This window comes from Onychostruthus taczanowskii, unplaced genomic scaffold (genome assembly GCF_017590055.1).
Source record: "Onychostruthus taczanowskii isolate IOZ18803 unplaced genomic scaffold, ASM1759005v1 scaffold70, whole genome shotgun sequence".
NCBI lineage: Eukaryota > Metazoa > Chordata > Aves > Passeriformes > Passeridae > Onychostruthus > Onychostruthus taczanowskii.
This window is the reverse complement of record NW_024504787.1, coordinates 4,411,905-4,430,040: the sequence shown is the minus strand read 5'-3', so window position 1 is coordinate 4,430,040 and position 18,136 is coordinate 4,411,905. Positions and strand designations below refer to the sequence as shown.

At 40.8% G+C, this 18,136-nt stretch overlaps 1 protein-coding gene across 5 annotated transcripts in view; it reads right to left on the bottom strand.

The window, feature by feature from the left end:
• PIK3C3 (phosphatidylinositol 3-kinase catalytic subunit type 3) overlaps positions 1 to 3,556 on the bottom strand; it is a 66,922-nt gene extending 63,366 nt beyond the window's left edge. For all 5 annotated transcript variants that reach the window (XM_041422051.1, XM_041422054.1, XM_041422053.1 and 2 more), the window contains exons 1-3: positions 3,392 to 3,556; positions 1,145 to 1,333; positions 506 to 649 (exon numbers count right to left, since the gene is read on the bottom strand). In XM_041422051.1, coding sequence (XP_041277985.1) covers positions 506 to 649; positions 1,145 to 1,333; positions 3,392 to 3,459 — 401 coding nt within the window. In that variant the 5' untranslated portion in view covers positions 3,460 to 3,556. The remainder of the gene's footprint in view (positions 1 to 505; positions 650 to 1,144; positions 1,334 to 3,391) is intronic.
• Positions 3,557 to 18,136: the final 14,580 nt, after the last annotated feature.

Sequence of the window (18,136 nt, the reverse complement as noted above, 5' to 3'; positions counted from 1 at the left end):
TATTATTGTAATCCTTCCCACTTGAGTCTTACCATGCATAAATTTATTTACGCACCCTCATGGATCATAGCACATTAACTTTGAAAAGTGCTGATTTACTGAGTGACATTTTACTTCCCATAAATAACAGTGCATTCACAGACTAATTGCAAGCTAATTCAACAATTTTTTAAAAGTAATCAGTGCTGCCATCCATGCAGTACAAGGGTGTAGATGTGAAGTGATTTCAGCACTTGCTATCTTAAAATCCAAGCTTGTAGATAATAATAAAAAAAAAAAGAAAAAAGGGTGTTATACAGAACACTTCTTTTATAGAACACTGCAGCAAGTGTGAAACTACACTCAGGAATAATTAGGAGCAAATCACCTATGTATCTGGTTTTTCAAACATGGAACTGTTAACCTAGTCTAGAAAATATTTAAAAACTTATCTCTCATAACCCATGCTACAATACTATTCACAGGTGAGCTCTGAATGTGTACCAGAGAAGAAAAAGCAGGATACCCATATTTTCCGAAGAGCGAGACTGTTGTCCCTCCCACAGGAACGGCTTTACCAGGTCCATACACATCCCAGATGGTCAGAGCCACCTGAGCATTTCGAGGCAAGTCTGGATACTTCACAGGCAGTTTCAGCCATTCGTTCCAGCTGCAGGGAAACACTTTTTATTAGTCATAAAGCTTTACAATTCAAGTTACTCTCTATTAGTTTACACAATCCAGATTCTTCTCAGAATAAAAATTTCTTAGGGCAAATGGACTATTTTCCTGTGGGCTTTAACCATCCAAACACCTGTCTGGAGCATGACTAAAAGGCTACAGACCAAAAGAAAAATATTCTGGCCTGATGACAGAGTAGCAAGGATGAGGCTGTCAGCAAACAGCATGAAAATGTATCACTCCAGGCCCCAGAAGTTACTTAAAGTAGCACAACCTGCCCCATCACACAAATAGCAATTTTATCACTTACCCTTTACACAAAAAGGTTGTTTTTGTGCTGGCTGGATAACATTAACCATATGGACACTTGAAGAAGCACACGCCATTTTGTAGAAGACAACAGGAAACAAATCTTTCTGACAGAAACAAATACTTGGTGCCCCACTAACTATGAGGAATATGAAATAAAAGGCAAGCCACTTACTTCCATCTAGTGCTAAAAGCCTTGTAGGAAGTTCTAACTGGAAGTGCAAGCGGCTTCCCCTCTGCAAACACCTGACAAGTTACATACAAGTCAGAGCAAGTCTCTTGGTAAAGTCCCGAGAACTTCAGCATCGGATCTTCTAGGAGAGCTTTGTAGCTTTTCTGTTCTCTTTTCCCTTCCAGACTTCCTCTATGGGCAAGAGGGCACGGGAGGAGGAAAAGAAGAAAACATAAGTAAGCCAGAATTTATTCTATTTGTAGTAGAAATCCTATTGCATTTCCATAGCTTATATTTAGAGTACCCAGAACTGAGGCTATTCTCACTTTGCACTACTGATTGTAGTAAAATCCAAACACCAGAGAGAAACTCAGGATGTGAAAAGCTGAGCAAACATGGAATGTATTGCTGTACTGATTTCAGCAGGGATGAGGGGAAGAGCAGGGAAGGCAAGAATTACTTGTTTTTCTTTTAAATGGAGGTAACTTCTAGTACAACCTGTGGATTCTCAGACAGACCTTAAGTAGGGCAACAATAAATGAGAAGACGTATGCTGCTATTATTAAAACAGACAAAACAAACATCAGATTACATGTGCTCCAAATACTATTTGGAAAAATAAAACCCAAAACAACTATGGTAAATAAGTTTTTAAGATCTATGGAATGTGTGACTGGTTTTGGAAGTCAACCATCTCTCAAATCCACAACAAAATAAAGTTCACTTAAGCAGACTGTTCAAATAAAATTTGGCTAAAGCCTTGCAGCACTTTGCACAATGTTACTGTTAAGAGGAATTGACGGAATCTCTCAGGCTACAGCTATTCCACAACGAAAACAGTCACACACATTAGATATCTGTCTGTGGATGCACCAGTTAAAGCAAAAACAAAAACAACAACAAAAAGTATTGAGGTGATGGTGATGGGAAAACATGTAAGAACAATCCTCCACCAAAAAAAAATTTACATGTTTCCACAAAACCATTTCAGAGTAAATTAACAAGTTACTTGCACGGAACTGGCACTGTACATTCTAAGGATGACATACACTTGTATGTGCTAAAACAAAACAAAAAAACCCAAACCTGCTAATTTTTGTTTTGTTTGGTGGAATGAACTATCAAAGAGGTCACATGAGGCTGACTCCTGATGGCACAGAACAGTGTGGGCTCACAAGGACGTTAAAGATTATCCAGTTCCAAACCTTGTCATGAGTGGGGCCACCTTCCACTACTATCTCCTGTTCATAAATTAAACAACCCTTAACAAGCTTCTCCAAGTTAATTAGCGAAAGAAGTGCAAGATACTTAATGTACCACCATTGGGTACATGACATTTGAGAGTCAGCCACATCCCTCCTACTTCTCAAACTCCCCACTGTTGTGATGAAGTAGTGTAACTCAAAAAAAAAAAAAATAAAAAAAAAATTACACCATTGTAGGGCAACTCCAGCTTAAACAAAAGTGTTTCCACATGCTCAGGAAGGAATATATTTACATGCCGCAGCACCTGGATCTTACTACACAGTAAAACACCCCTGCTAAGACCACCATGCTTTCGCAGGAGCATGGAAACAAGCAGCAAGAGTGGCATCAGCTTATCTCCTCCCCTTAACACCCAAGAGTGAGCTGCGACACAGTGGTGGCCCTCCAATTCCAGAAGGAAAGTTACAGGAAAGAATAGTCAAGACTATTTACAGAAGCATGTAGTGGGGGGGGTGGCTTCAGGCAGAGTAGATTTAGATTAATTAAAAAAATAATTATTTACTGTGAGGGTAGTGATGTCCTGGCACAGGTTGCTCATAGAAGCTGCGTCTGCCCCATCCCTGGGAGCGTTAAAGGCCAGGCTGGACGGGGCTGGGACCAGCCTGGGATAGTGGAAGGTGTCCCTGTCCACGGCAGGGGGTGTAACAGGATAGGTTTTAAAGGTCCCTTGTAACGCAAACCAAGCTGTGATTCTACGACAGGGGTGAGGCTATGGGAGCCAGCACTGACACTCGCTGCCTTGGAGCACCCGAGGACAGGGCACACCTGACACTCGCTCGCCGCACAGCTCCAGCCCGGCCCCCGCCGCCTCCCCGCGGGCCGGCACGGTGGCAGGGACGCGGCACCCGGAGCTGAGCCAGCGCCGCCTGTCCCCGGGCACCGCCGGCTGCGGCACCCGCGCACCCCGCCGAGGGGCGGGCGGCCCGGTCCCCGCTCCGGGCAGCAGCCATCGCTTCCCTCTGAGCCCCGACGCCGCTCACTCACATCTTCAGCTGCACGTTGATGTCCAGGTCGCAGCTGTACACATAATAAAGCCTCTCGGTCTCGCCCATGGCCGCCGCCGCGGTTGCTCCCCACCCGCCCCCTCAGCGCCCGGGGGCAGCAGCGCCGGCCTCCCCGGCCGCGCTCCGAGCATGCGCCGCCGCCGCCATCTTGAGCAAGGGAGGAAGGAACGGTGCCGGCCCTTGACCAAAATGGCCGCCGGCCCGCAGCAGCCCCCGCTCCGCCCCCCCCCACAGCGTCCGGGCGCGCGGCGCTCGACATGGCGGCCGGCAGAGCTCAGCGAGGAGATGGCTGCGGCGCCGGCTGCCTGCGGGATGGCTGCTGTGCCGCCTGAGGGCGGAGAGAGATGGAGCCTGGCAACAGCCTCACAGAATCACAGAGTATCCTCAGTTTGAAGGGACCTACAGGGATCATCGAGTCCAGCTCCTGGCCCTGCTCAGGATGTCCCAACTACATGATAGGAACCATGTGTCTGAAAGCATTGCCCAAATGCTTCAACTACATGATAGGAACCATGTGTCTGAAAGCATTGCCCAAATGCTTCTTAAACTCAGACAGGCTTATTATTGTGATCACATCCCTGGGCAGCCTGTTCCAGTGCCCAGCCACCGTCTGGGAGAAAAACCTTTTCCTGAAATCCATCCTGAGCCTCCCCTAACTCAGCCTCAGGCCATTCCTTCAGATCCTATTGCTGTCACAAGAATGAAGCGATCAGTACCTGCCCCTCCTCTTCCCCTCATGAGGATCTCGAAAACCGCAATGAGGTGTCCCCTCAGTCTCCTCCAGGCCTAACAAACCAAGTGACCTCTGCTACTGCTCTTAAGGCTCCACTTCCAGACCTTTCACCATCCTCACGGTCTCCTTTGGACCTTCATAGAATAGTTTGGCTTGGAAAGGAACTTAAAGCTCCTTTTTTCCAACCTCCTGTCATGAGCAGGGACACCTTCCTCTAGATCAGGGTTCCATCCTCTAGACCAGGGCTCCCCCCAGCGCTCAGAGCTCCATTCAACTATGCCATTATGTATACGTAGAAGTTCAGTGTTAATAACTTTTCCAGCAAAGCCCCTCCATTTTGATTAATTAAGTAGTTTTCGTACAAGTTATATAATGTCAGGTCAAGGAAAGGATCTTCACCAGAGCTGGGGTCACACAATGATTCTACATCTGGCAGCCAAAAACTACCCACAACTAAAATATTGTAAAATAATATATGACTTTAAAAAATGTAGTGTTTTGGGAATTAATGCAAATTGTTAGCACCTTTAAGTGACAAAAATACAGATACTACATGTATATAGTCATTATTATTCTACACTTATTCTCTCTATGTAGGCAAAGCAGCCAGCGCTGACAAACAGAAGTTTTTGTGTTTTATGATACACCACAACTGCTGAACTTTTCAGACTGCTGAACAAAAGTATAGAAAGTACTGTTTTGATCTAGCTCACTGTACTTAAAACAGTTTTGGTCCTGAGGAAGAATCCAGACAGGTGCTCTCTCACACCACAGCTCAGACTAAAAAAAAAAAAAAAAAAAAGTGTATATAATTGTCACCTGGAAACAGTGTTTTCCACTTTCACAGCAGGATGGGGTTAACAGGTGAATGTGGAAGGGCATCTCAGCTCATCCTCTTCTGCATGTCAGCAGCTATGAGGGAAGAGGCCAAAGCAGAGGAGCAATGCTTCTTTTAAGAGGGACATTTTCACCTCAACACTTTTTCCCCCCCCTCAGATACTATAACCAGAAGGTGTTTCCTTCCTTTTTCTTCAAAACAAATAGGAAACTGGAGGAGTCCATAACCCAGAACTTGTATCATTAAAATGAAGTATTTGCTTTCCAGCACTACTATGCTGGCATGTATTGTGAATAAAAACCATAATTTAAGTATAATTAAATTAACAAATTCCTCTGCACAGTAAAGATGATTTTTAAATCCATCTTTTCTATCTTAATTCTTCCCTTTCTGGTGAAGAATTACAGTTTACAGTTTTTGCAGTTCTGGCAACTGTCATTCATTTGTTGCCCACCTCATCATTTTTGATGACTTCTGTTTGTTTGTTTGTTAGCTTGGTTCCATGCTTTTTTAGTTAGTTTAGTTCTGGTTTTTTAACATAAAATCTCTACTTCCCGTAACAGGAATAAACAAACATATTTTTCTCCTTTCTCCTTGTGAAGAAAAAGGAAGACATAAACCTGCAAAAAATTAAAAAGCAAATAAACCTCACTCTTTTAAAGCTTAGCAATATATGTCTCTGTGCACAAGGAATAAGTACATTCATATGTGTGTACCTGTTTTGGTATGATTTTTTTTTTGTCAGGAAAAATTAGATTCTTTCTCAATTAATGAAATTAGTGGTATCAGTTTAATAATCTTGCACTCTATTGGACCACTATAGTATTTTAAGAAAATTATTGAAGATTTGTTTAAAGATAAAAAAGAAAAGGAAAAAGCTAAGGGAAAATTACAGAAGGCCTCTGAAAAAGGCATTAAAAAAAAAAAAAAGTTTTTTTTCAGATTCCTGTATGTCTAAATAGATAACTAAATTAGGTGAGGCAAAAGAAGAGAAAAATGTTTAGGAGAGACATTTTTGACAATAAAATTGAAGAAAAATGCTATTTCAATCAGAAATGTCACTTTATACCACTTTCTGATATTAATAACCTTACATTTCTAGGTTCTCATATACTGCCGCAGAGGCAGGTAGGAAGAATATTTTTCACCTTGAAGGGTCCTGAAGCACTTGGAAGAGGCAGTGATGAACATCCAGCCATTGCCTGTGCTCTGACACAGTTCTGGCTGGAGGTGATGGGCATCTGTACTGCCACACACCTAAGAGCCAGTAAAGCTGAATGGGGCCTTTCCCTGTGGAGCAGATGCAGAGCTGGATAAGAACATTTTCCTGTTTTGCTCTCTGCTGCCACTTCTGTGTAACCTTCACTTGCCATTTGTGGCAGTATCTGTACTAAATGATAAAAGCAAGCACCATGTGCTGTTGCCCCTGAGTCAAGTAGTTCCTGTAACTCACAGCTACCCTCTCTTGATCTGGCCCCTGCAGAGTGGTCTATCCATATCCCAACTGGCCCATCTCTTCTGTCTTCTAAGCTTCAGTGACCACTACTGCAGCCAAAATATATGATTATTTATGTGTGTGTTTTGCAGGCCTAAGTGCTGGATGTAGTAGTAGATTGTGCTGGCTCAGGTTTCCCAGAGAAGTCTTGGTTGTCCTATCCCTGGAAATGTTCAAGACCAGGTTGGATGGAGCTTGAAGCAACCTGGTGTAGCGGAAGGTGTCCCTGCCCACAGCAGAGGAGGAAGTGGGAGCTAGAGGATCCTTAAGATCCCCTCCAATCCAAACCATTCTGTGGTTCTCTGATCATGCAATGTAAGGATTGTTTTACTGGCTGTGGGAAGGTTTTGTGGTGTGACACCTAGGGCATGTCATGAGAGCTTTGTGGTGGTTTCATATTTCTGATTTTGGCTTCTTGAAGTAGGGCAGGATTATTCCAAGTGTTGCTTTTCAAACAAGGCACATCTTTTCTCCTGTTCCTGATCTGCGGCATACCTATAAGCAAAATCTTCTGGCAACTCTGCTTGGGTTTCTTCCTTAAAGAGACTTATAAATAAAGGAGCCCAGGAGTGAACTAGTATGCAACTACACATAGGTTGATAGCAGGAACACGTTCTGGAAGCAAACCAGTGCCAAGATTCCTGATGCTCTAAGTGCATTGTGAAGCAAATTCTGACCTTCATTGTGCCAACAGAAAAAGGAGCATCTGTCCCTTCTAGCTTGGGGTGAAGCTGAGAATGACATGAGGGACTATGAGGAGTCTGATGGCCAGTCCCTCCTGCTTATGGCCCATGACCCCATTTCAGGGAGTTCTGTGTCCAAGCAATACCATAGAAATCAGTCTCCTGCTCTACCACAGCCCTGCCTCACCCAGCCATGGACTTCACGGAGCCAATTCCCACTCTTAGACTGATGTCCCATCCCCACAAAGATGCCTGGTGCCTTGGTCTGGACCTGCTCTGGTAGCACTGCAAGTCTTTCCTTCTTTCTGGTGGATGCAGTGGGAAAGCCGCTGGCTTTCTTTCCCAGGACAGCCCAGAAGCATGTTCTTGTAGTTCTCTAACATTTACCTGAGTGTTTGGTCTTGAAACACCAATTTAACTCAGCATATGTAAGTGATTAAAATTTCTTTGGAGAAAAGTACACCAAGAGGAATCTATTTTTTTTTCTCATGAAAACTATAAGTAACTGGCTAGCTACGCCTTGACTTAGTTACTTGCTGATATTATGCCATTCTTGTCATTGGAAAAAATATAGCAAGCATGCAATTGACACTCTTCATTGCTCTGCTCATGCATTAGAATCTCCCCTACCCCTGTTCTGTTTTTCAGTCTGATAGTTTGTCAGCGCCCAGAAATCTGATGAGGTGAAGCATTGAGAAAACAGTGGGAGCAATAGAGAGGTCTGCTGCTGACACAATTCTCTTTGGGGGAAATGGAGCTATTTTTCTTGTTTTGAAGCAGAAGTGTCACTTGCAGTTCACATTCAACTGATAGCCACAGAGAAATACGTAACCTTTCAGTCCCACCAAGAAATATATGCCATCTTCCTGAGGACAACACTGATTCCTCATACACCATCTATTTTCTGCTGGTGCGACTACCACGATACGGAAGAGGACTGATGAGATGTCCAGCCATGTCCCACACTGCTTGTAAAGATTTTCACTGAAGTTGTTGAAAGTAGATATGTTGTCAGACTTGTTTTATTTTTCCTGAATGTGGACATCTGTCCGCTAAAAACTGGACTGAGACAACTAGGAGCTATACATAACCCTTAGTGCATCTGTCAGACGATAATGACTTTCACTCACTAATGAACTGGAACAAAACTGACTTGGCAACTGCCTTTTTTCCTCTACTAATATCCTGAGAAAGACTTTACATGCTGGGTGTACAGCAGAGAGAGTTTCTGCTATTCAAATACCACAGCGGTGATCAGGTTTTCAGAACCACTGTGGAGGGGTGGTTAGCACATTGTATTTCCTCTAAAAATGGATAAGAATGGAGTTTTAGAAAAGAGCACCCCTTGCCTTCCCTTGATTTGTGGAATTTTACCTAATAAGTTTCACTTTCCACCTGATTTTATATTTTTCTATTATTCCATGGCTAAGTAGTACTATTTAGTGCATGCCCAGCCTGTTCTCATTAAGTGACCCTATGAGTAAACAAACTCTCTTGTTTCCCCAGTCTTTTGTCCAAAATCATTGCTTGTGCTCAAATAAACCCAGGACTGGCCAGCATCTCTTACCTCTTCACCTCTTCACCTACTCAGTCCCACCCTTTCCTGTTACCAGCACCAGCTGTTCAGTCTGTCTCAGCAAGCTCCACTTTAAAAGCTCCACTAAGACCATGAGGTGGGTGTGCTAACTCCTGATAAGAAACAACCTTTTTGCTTTTGACACAGCCATAGGGATCTGCTTTCTCTGAGCCCAATCCCAAATTAGTGCATTTTAGGTAATTTTAGGAGCCCAGTCCTCAGTCTTACCTTGCTCCTGGGACATTTGTCATACCAGTAAGTCAGCCCTGTCCTCAGTTACCATTGATGGAATTTAAAAATCGTAGAATCATTCAGGTTGGAAAAGATCTTTGAGATATCAAGACCAACCATGAACCCAGCACTGCCAAACTTTCTCCTAACTGATGTCCCCATGTACCACATCTCCGTGTCTTTTGAAGTCTCTACACAAGTGATGAAATGATGAAATGATGAAGAAGATGGGCACTTGAGTTGCACTTACAGTTTGAGTTCTCCAGAGGATAGATGGCATAAACTAGAGTATTATTAAATTAATTTTTGATAATAGTGAAGTATTTGTTCTAATCCATTAAAACAAAGTATGATTTTACCTTTTTGTTCTCAGTACCCTCAAGTTTCTTCACATCAGCTGAATATGATGCACTGGACTTCTTTAAATATTTAATTTCTGGTGAAATGACAACAAAGTTCTGGACTTCCCTTTTGTTCTAGAATAAGCTTCTGAAATAACTCTCTTTGGAGGAGTCCCTGAACTCATTCATCTCTATATAACTTGAACTCAATATATTAAGTTGCACTAGGGAAGAGTTTGGCCCATTAACTTTAGTTTTCTGATGCTGTTTAGTCAATAAGCCATTTAATTCCCAAAACAAAGAAGGGGAAAGAATAATAATAATAGGAAACATGAAATGTCAACACCGCCAGTTCAGAAGGAGGGGGGGGGGAAGCTAAACCCAAAGCAGAATACTCTGTCAGGTCATCATCTAGAGAAAATTGGTGTAAGTTAAGTTCAGTGAAATCAAGTAAATTGTATTAAATTACCTCAGATCAAGTCCTACCATGTAGTTGCATAACTTCGGCGTTTTCAGTTCTTTCTCTCCTGCCCCCATCATAAAATTTATTAAAATAAAAAAAAAAAAAAAACAGTCTGCTAGATTTTGCAAGTTCAGTAGTCTGTTAACTGAGTAAGTAAAGATATAATGAAAGCAATAAGTGCTGAAACATCACACATGCAGTACATATCTCCAGCCAGTCCAATTTTCTGCCTAAGAAGACTGGCAGAGTTCCTGCTGCAATTCAAATCTTATGTCAAATTTATAAACTTGTTTTCTCCATTCTCCTCTCCTATCCCAGTGCCCCATCAATCAGAGCTTATACCTGCACAAAAGGCTGATCCATCATTAAGGAGACAGGTTGCAGCCAAATGTAAATTTGCACTTAAAAAAAAAAAGAAGGAATAATACTCGTGCTGCAGGGCAGGGTCACCCTCTGACCCTAGGCAATCTGCCTCCCAATCAGCAGAACACAGGCTAAAATAATGTGTCCGTCGAACAAGCAGTAAACTTTTCTGCTTGTGTCTTTTTGAAGATTCTTGGAGTTGCTGCATCTGCTGGCTGACACTCTGTCTGACTTTTAAAATATGAAAATCTCCTCCATATGCATTGAGCTCAGTTTTCTACTTAGCATTTCAAGAGCCCTAAGGACCTTCAGGGAAAAAAAAAAACAACATATTCTGAATTTTCAATTTTGATGACAATTTGCTTTCCCTACAGGATGTGCAGAAACACCTTGAAAAACTTGTCAGCTGCAAAAGGAAATGTTCTTTGCCATGGGAATGAGAGCACATCACTTTCAACTAACTTAGGAAAAACAAGTTTGACTCTGAACCCTATGCTTTCCCAAAGTAACTGAACATCTCTTTTAGGTTGTTCCAAATAAGAAGCAGCAATAATAACAACTTCAAAAAAATAACAAACATAGAATCCCACAAATATAGGTTTTGACCATACAGTAAAGAAAAATTAGTCAATATATCCATCCATCCATCCATCCATCCATCCTGTTGCAGAAGACTCTCATTTTCATAGCATCCAAATCCAAGTAAGGATTCAGGCCATAAAAAAAAAAATTATTATTTTCTTTAAAATTAAATTGTTATTTTGAGATACATAACTTTCCCTACTCTGGGCTAGTCTCCCCTTGGATTAGAGTCAAGGGAAGGAGACAGTAATATTCAAGAGCAGTACAGTCACGCTCACGTTGAGTAATTGTGTGAGATCAGGATGTTCCACTAGTTGCAGTCCTGTTTTTCTCAGAGAGCTTGTAAAGACAACCTAGATGACCTACTTGTATTAAACCCAGTGTTTATCAGCTAATATTAAATGGGGTGAATCCCTTCCTTTAGCTGAGGTTTGTGTATTTTCTCTGTAACTTCCACATCACTAAAGGGCACATTGGAAGTGTTAATACTCCAAGCACCAGACATTGTACAAATTTTTCAGGGTGTGGTAGATTTTGTATCTTCTGTGCCGCAGAGGAAAGGCACTCAGGAACGGGGAATATGAACCTCAATGTTTTCTTCTCCAACCAACATTAAGGACAAAACCATAATTGACCCTAGAGTGTTCAAGTACAAGTTGTGGGGGTCCCTGCTCAGAAAACCCAAGGTTACAGAATTCACTGGATTTCATTAGTCTGGATGCTCAGTATTCAGCCTTCATTAGCGATCTCCAGCCAGATGAACCACAAGCTGAGCTAGGAACAGAGGTGATAAGTTTTGATTTCAGGGCTTGTGTTCTAACATTAGACAGAAATGATCTTTAAACTAGTTTTAGACAGTGGAGGGATGACAGTTGGGGTTTTTGTTTCTTGGTTTGTTTGTTTGTTTGTTTGACATTACAGTATTTTCATGTTTTACATGGGCTAGGCGAAGTGTATGAATTCTAACATAATTTAGCATTTCTGCTGCTAATCCTGGTTTAGCTGTGACACAGACAAATCTGGTATTAAGCAAAGAAGTTGTTGCATAAACACAGCAAATGCTGCTTCTCTTCCTTTCAGTGGACTCAGAAATTCACACCAGAGCAGTCAGTTAGAATATTCAATTTATACTGCAGACTATTTAAATGTTTAAAATGGGAGCATTCATTACAAATGCCTTCTCTAACCTTTTATTCAGGGTGAGATGCAAATAAAGCAGTGACTGATAAAGGGAGACATGAAAATGAATATGTATGTTTGCATAAGCTGTATTTCTTTGCTGCTGTGGAACAAATTCTGCACTTAGTCCCATTTAAGCATCCGCTGCTGATTTCAGTGTAGTTATGAGCATGCAGCTGAGGCCAGGATAAATCCTTCCGTCCATCTATTGAATGATCAAACCGTGTTTATTATGGATCCCATTTCTATGTGAAATGAAACAGGCCTTGATCTCAAGGGCAGGCTCTGCAGCATCACCTCTGCAGCCCTGTGACATGATATGGGTATAAGCCTCACTCCAGTGGGTGCTCATGTTGGCTACAAAGAGAAAAAAAGTCCCACATGCCTCTGCAAAATCCTGGGGAACAATCAGACACCAGCAATTAGAAACCTGTTATTTTCTTTTATATAGTGTTTAATAATAAATCTAAGTACTAAGCTCAAAAAAGCAAGTTGAAAATTCATAATCATTTTTGTCGTTGCCTTTCTTTCTTATTGGTAGGAAAAAAATTACTCACTTTTCTCCCACCCTCAGATAAGAGTAGGCTTTTGCACTCTATTAACCCCAGGGACTAAAAGATAGACTGTTTTCTAACAGGTGAATTAGTGCTAGATAGCATTACCACAAATGCCAAGTCATTAAACATGTAATTGGATTTTTTTTTTTTTTTTGCTATCTTAACTTTTCTACGTTATAAAGGATCTTTACAAATTAATGACAGAATATGAAGCTGCCCTGAGAGCTATTTGCCCATTAAAAACAGTCATGAAAAACTCCTATCCCCATCACATAGAGAACTATCCCACCAATTTCCAATTACTTCTGCCACTGACAGTTCACTGGACTGTTAAGTTATATTCTGCACCATGCTGCTTAATGTGGTTAAGTCAGGCAGGTATTTTCTGCTTTTCTTTTTCCTTTCTTCTTCTTATTTCTAATTTTTTTCCCCTGATTGTAAAGCAATTAAGCAATGTCAGTAATGAAAAAGCAGAATTTTAGTACTGTAAAGGCATGGTTAATTTAAAGATGGATTCCTAGAAATCACTGAATAAATACTTCTAGCACCCTGGTCCGAAAATGTTTCTCTAAGTTTATTCAGGACCTGCAGTAAAAGCCTGTCCTATGTTATTCACAGACATAAAGAGGCAAGAAGCCTTAGTAAAAAGCTAAAGAACTCACTTTTGTATAAGATAATGACAATGATAATATTAGAGTTAATGGTAATAAGGAAAAGGATTCACAATGTCTTTTTTTTCCTTTCATTTTATGAGAACCTTTAATTGTACATGCAGTAAAATATCGAAAAATGCCACTTACGTGAAGAGTTGGAATAAAAAAAAATGTGTTTCGAAGCTCTTTGATGAGAAAATCTAAGTGACGGTTGTGTTAGCTTTATTGTTAGGTGGTCTCTTTAAACAGAGATGTTAATGGTATCACTGAGAATTTAATGTAGCAGTGAAGCACCCTGTGCCCATGGATACCTCCTATGAGTTAGAGCTACTGGGGCAGCTGTGTTCTGTGTGTTGTGTGTGGTTTCACTTTTCACAAACCTCACCTCCTGGAGGTGCTTGTGATACCTTCAATAAGGCATCTGCTCTTTGTAGGTGATTAACACACAATTCAGAAGATTGTTATATGCAATTTCTAGGATTTAAGGGACTATTTATTAAATAAAGAATAATAATCCATCTCAGCATGGCCAAGGGTGAGATAGCCAAAATGTAAATGGACTTAATAAAAAACATACCAGATGTGGACTTTCCTTCACGTTGCTGGTAGAATTCCTTTTCAACCAGTTGATACCAGTGCTATCATTGGTGAGATTAGGAGGAATTGTAACTTAACTTTCTGATTTAAAAAGAGAGGTAATCAGTTATTATTGAGGAAGGGGAAAACCTATGCTTCACAGAAGTTGTGTGATGTCTTTGAGTAATTTCAGTGATGCAGCTAGAGGAAAGGCGAGTGCAAAAAAATACAACAGAAACTTACAGGCACTAAGAGCCACAAAAAGACAAATCCAAGATGGAGTGGCTACAGAGAAGGAGTATTAAAATTAACAAGGTAATACAGAACCTCTTTTATTTGGAGACTTTTTAAAGGAGGCTGAACTTTAAAATGACAGGGGCAAGAACAAGGCAGGGGAGTAGTATTAATACTGTATAATTACCTTTCCTAATGGGAACAAATGGTATTCCAGTTAAAGAAAAACAATGAAGAAATGCACATAGGTGCAGATAAGTGGTATATCTGTGTGCAGCTGTCCTCTGGACAGAGAGTGCTGGAAGTAACCACTTGCCACTTTGAAGCATCCTCTTTCAGCGTCACTGTGTATTTACAGTGTCTCTTTTATCACATACACTCCGTGTATATTTTTCAGTGCATCCTAATAGATGTTTTATAAGTCTGAACTCCAGCAGGTCTCTCAAGTAGATTAATGCTGAGATATTGCTGGATAACGTGGTGTTTGTACTGGAAACAGCAACACATTCCACACTTGCCAGATTTACAGGATGGTTAATTTGCCAGACTTTTTCTTTCTCCATCTTCAACTCTCTCATTGAAGTCTGGTTTCATATGATCAAAATTTATCTTGGCTCTCTGATTTGGAGAATTTAGTTTGGCCTACTCAACTTAACAGAAGAAAATAACTGATGCTTTAAGATGATAAAATGCATTTTTGCCTCTTGCTGTTTTTCCTTTCCTTGTATGCTCTTCTCACTCCTTTGGCTTCAAAGATCTCCAGGCAGGTGTTAGAGTTCAGGTATATCCTCATTTTTTAACCTTGTACTTATTTACTCTAGTGTGATTATGAGGTGGAATGTATTACTAAACCAGTGGAAGATGATTTAACACCCCTTTTCAGGGTGTTTACCAAGGCTAATAATTTCAGAGAATTACTGTTTTAAGTGCCCATGCTTGCTTCAAGCACTCCACTGCTATTCTGCAACACCATATACAAATAATATAATTTAGTAATGAGTGGAAAACCTCCTGCTCCAACCTGTAAATTAATAGTTGAAATTTACTCTTGAGCAGACAGCTGATGTCTGGGCTGGTTCACACCTGGTATCACTTCAGGGCTTGTGTGAAATTCAGGCAGGCCACGGGCTTTGTGCTGGGTGTTTGAGCAAGGTTATTTTCACTCTGCAGCAAGCAAGTGCAGTCATATGCTTCAATAAGGGACTTATCCCTTAGCATGTGAAAATGTTACTGCTAATTTTACACCTCAAAAACAAATCATGGTTTCACAGTTCAAAAGCAGAAACCAACCAGCTATAAACCATCAGATTGACTGTGATCTCAGAATTGAATAGGTCTATTTGTTTTAACAAACAGTTAGGCCATTAAATTGCAAAGCCTTTCAGTGTTTGTCCAGGTAAATAAGGACACATCCAAATTGATTATCTGTTGTTCAGAGGTAATGATACGTAATAAACTATTCGCTCTGGATAACGTAACAGAAATGTGTTGTAGCCCACAGATGTGCCATATCTTCCTCTGTAAAAGCAGGATTTCTCCACTAGCTGCAGTCCAGGTCTCCACGTTGCACCCTCCTGCCCTCCCCACCCCTGTGGGCAAAATGCATTTGTCTGATGAAACAGATGTGCTCATTCTTCTTGCTCCCATAACCTTACATGATGCCCCTGCTTCTGATGGGAATTCCTCAGAAATCTGCATGCAGGTACATCTGCAACTCACAGAGAAATACTTCAGGGACATTAAGTTTGATCCTGTTCTTTCCAGTGTCATTATACTCATTTGAAAAAAGAATATCTGTCATCACAGATGTCAGATCTACTGGCTGCCCAGGAATAAATCTTGTGCTCATGTCAAAATGTCTCCAGCAGAACTTCTAGGATGAAAATTCACAGCTCAACATTAGGCAGCAATTTATGATATATGATGCAAGCAGCATGAGCAGTATTCTATCAGGAAAAGTGGGGATCTCTAAATTTTGTCAAATGGTGCTTTTCTCAGTTAGGAGCTTAACTGACTTTTTTAACTGTCATATAAGAATTCTCCCTGTGCACATATTCTTGGTAGCTCCAGTTAGGCTATCACTATATGCAAATGTGTCTGGAAATCTACATTGTGAGGGAGAGGGCATAAGCAGCTGGGACTGAGAACCAGGGACAGAAACATTTTCCATCAGCAGCAGGACCTTCTTTATGGGATCCTGCTCCATCACTTGTGACAAACACCAAATTGAATGTTTGTGGGGACAAACTCAGAGAGGGTAATAACCCGTGCTGAGGCACTGTGAGAATGATAAATGTTTTATCATCTTTATTTTTCTCACATCACTTGCCAGTTAGACTTACAAGGTGAAATTAGTAACCTTCTGTGGTGGAGTTTGTCGTGCCAAATTTTAGCTGACTGAAGTATTGAGTGGGATATTGTCTGTAAATAAAACACTTGAATTTAGACACCTATAGATGTTTATGCCCAGGTTGGTGTTTAGGCTGTCCTTACAACACTGACTGTGGCTCCTGGGAAGCTATTGGAGCAGAGCTGGAGCCTGGAACAGCATCATCCCCTCAGTCAGTCAGCTGCACTGACTGATGGCTCTCACAGCACATCAGCAGAGATGAAGCACACATGGACTCAGCTCATCCTTCCTGATTTCAGGCCCTTCGAGCTGCTGTGACACCCTCCTGCCCTGGATTTCCAGTCAGGCAGAGGAGTCTCCTGAAGGCTCTGTTTTGAGCAACCTGACTGTCACTAGAGGTCAATGGCAAGGAAGCTGACCTGTATCGATAAGCAACCTTTGTAGTCAGGAAGAAGACAGGTATCTTAAACATTTTCATTTAATCTGTCATAAATGTCTATTTTGGAATGAGACTAAGAAGAATCTAATTTCTTCCAAACCATTGTTTAAAGGGGACTGAATGTGATTACTTAACTGACATTTGGAGCCTTGTGCTGGAAGAGAATCACTTAGATTTGGTGAAAAAGAGGAGGTCACCTCTCCCTGTTTACAGTGTAACTTTGCTGATATCAGGAGAGAACACAATGGGTACATTTAACCAATGTCCACTGACATAGAAAGCAAGATAACTAATCAAACAAGCGAACCAGGCTTATCTCTCAGTGATCATGTAACAGATGGCAGGCAATATGGAAAGGAGAACACACAAAGAGAGATATTAATATAAGATAGGCAGATAGATGGAGCAATACTTTCAAAAATAATAAATGGCTCAAATTGAAGGCCAGCTCTCAAATGCATATTCAGAGACATATGTGTTGAAGTCTTAATGGAAAAATCGTTAAAAAAAAAAAAAAAGATAATGCAGGATCATGTGTTGACGTTTATTTTCTCTCTGTAAAAGGAAAAAGCCCCCACAGTTACATTTTTCTTGAGCCCTCTTTTCTCTGAAGTTGCTAAATATTGCAGTGGATCTGAGCTGATGTAAGTAAAAAGACATTAATATTTTCATTCAAAAAAGGGAAAGAATAAATAGAAGAGTGTTTCTTTTTATTTTATTTCAGAAAACGATAAGGCTAGTTAATCCCTTAAAAGATGTGGAAATCTGAATCCAAAGACCCTCCAACAACAGAAATGCAAATATGTTTGTAACCACTAGATGGTACTTAAAGCACAGGATTGGAATGAGTTGCTCTGAGATGTGTAGTGAGGGTATCTGTGTCAGAGGCTTAGCAAAGTCGAGGTTGGTTTTATTTTTTTCATATCCAGGAGAAAGGGGGGTGAAAAAAGAAAACCCAAAACTAAATCTCTTCTGTGCCTTTTTTTGACTTGAAAAAGAAAAATGGACGTGGCAAAAGTGTTTCTGATTAGATTGGTACAAAAAGATGATGCATTCTTTCTGGATGAATCAAGAGATATGGGGTTCTGTCACTCTTTAGATATAGACCTGAAATACTAAGCTTAAATTTATAGCCTCTTGAATGAGCCACAGGACTCTGTTTACTCATAGAGTAGAATTGGGTGCAGTTCCAGCAGTTCTTCTCTGTGATCAGTTACTTTATCACCTTGATCAGTTCAGAAGATACAATAACTCTCTTTTTTAATACACCCTACTACAGTAGATCCTTTATCAACCTGCTTTGGATTTAATCACATTTCTGGGTCAGGAATCCTCTCCCCATCTGTCTCTTTCACATACATGCAAACACATGCCTGCACAGCCATAAATGTCAGCATGTTACTTTTTGATTTTTATTTTTTTTTTTTCAATT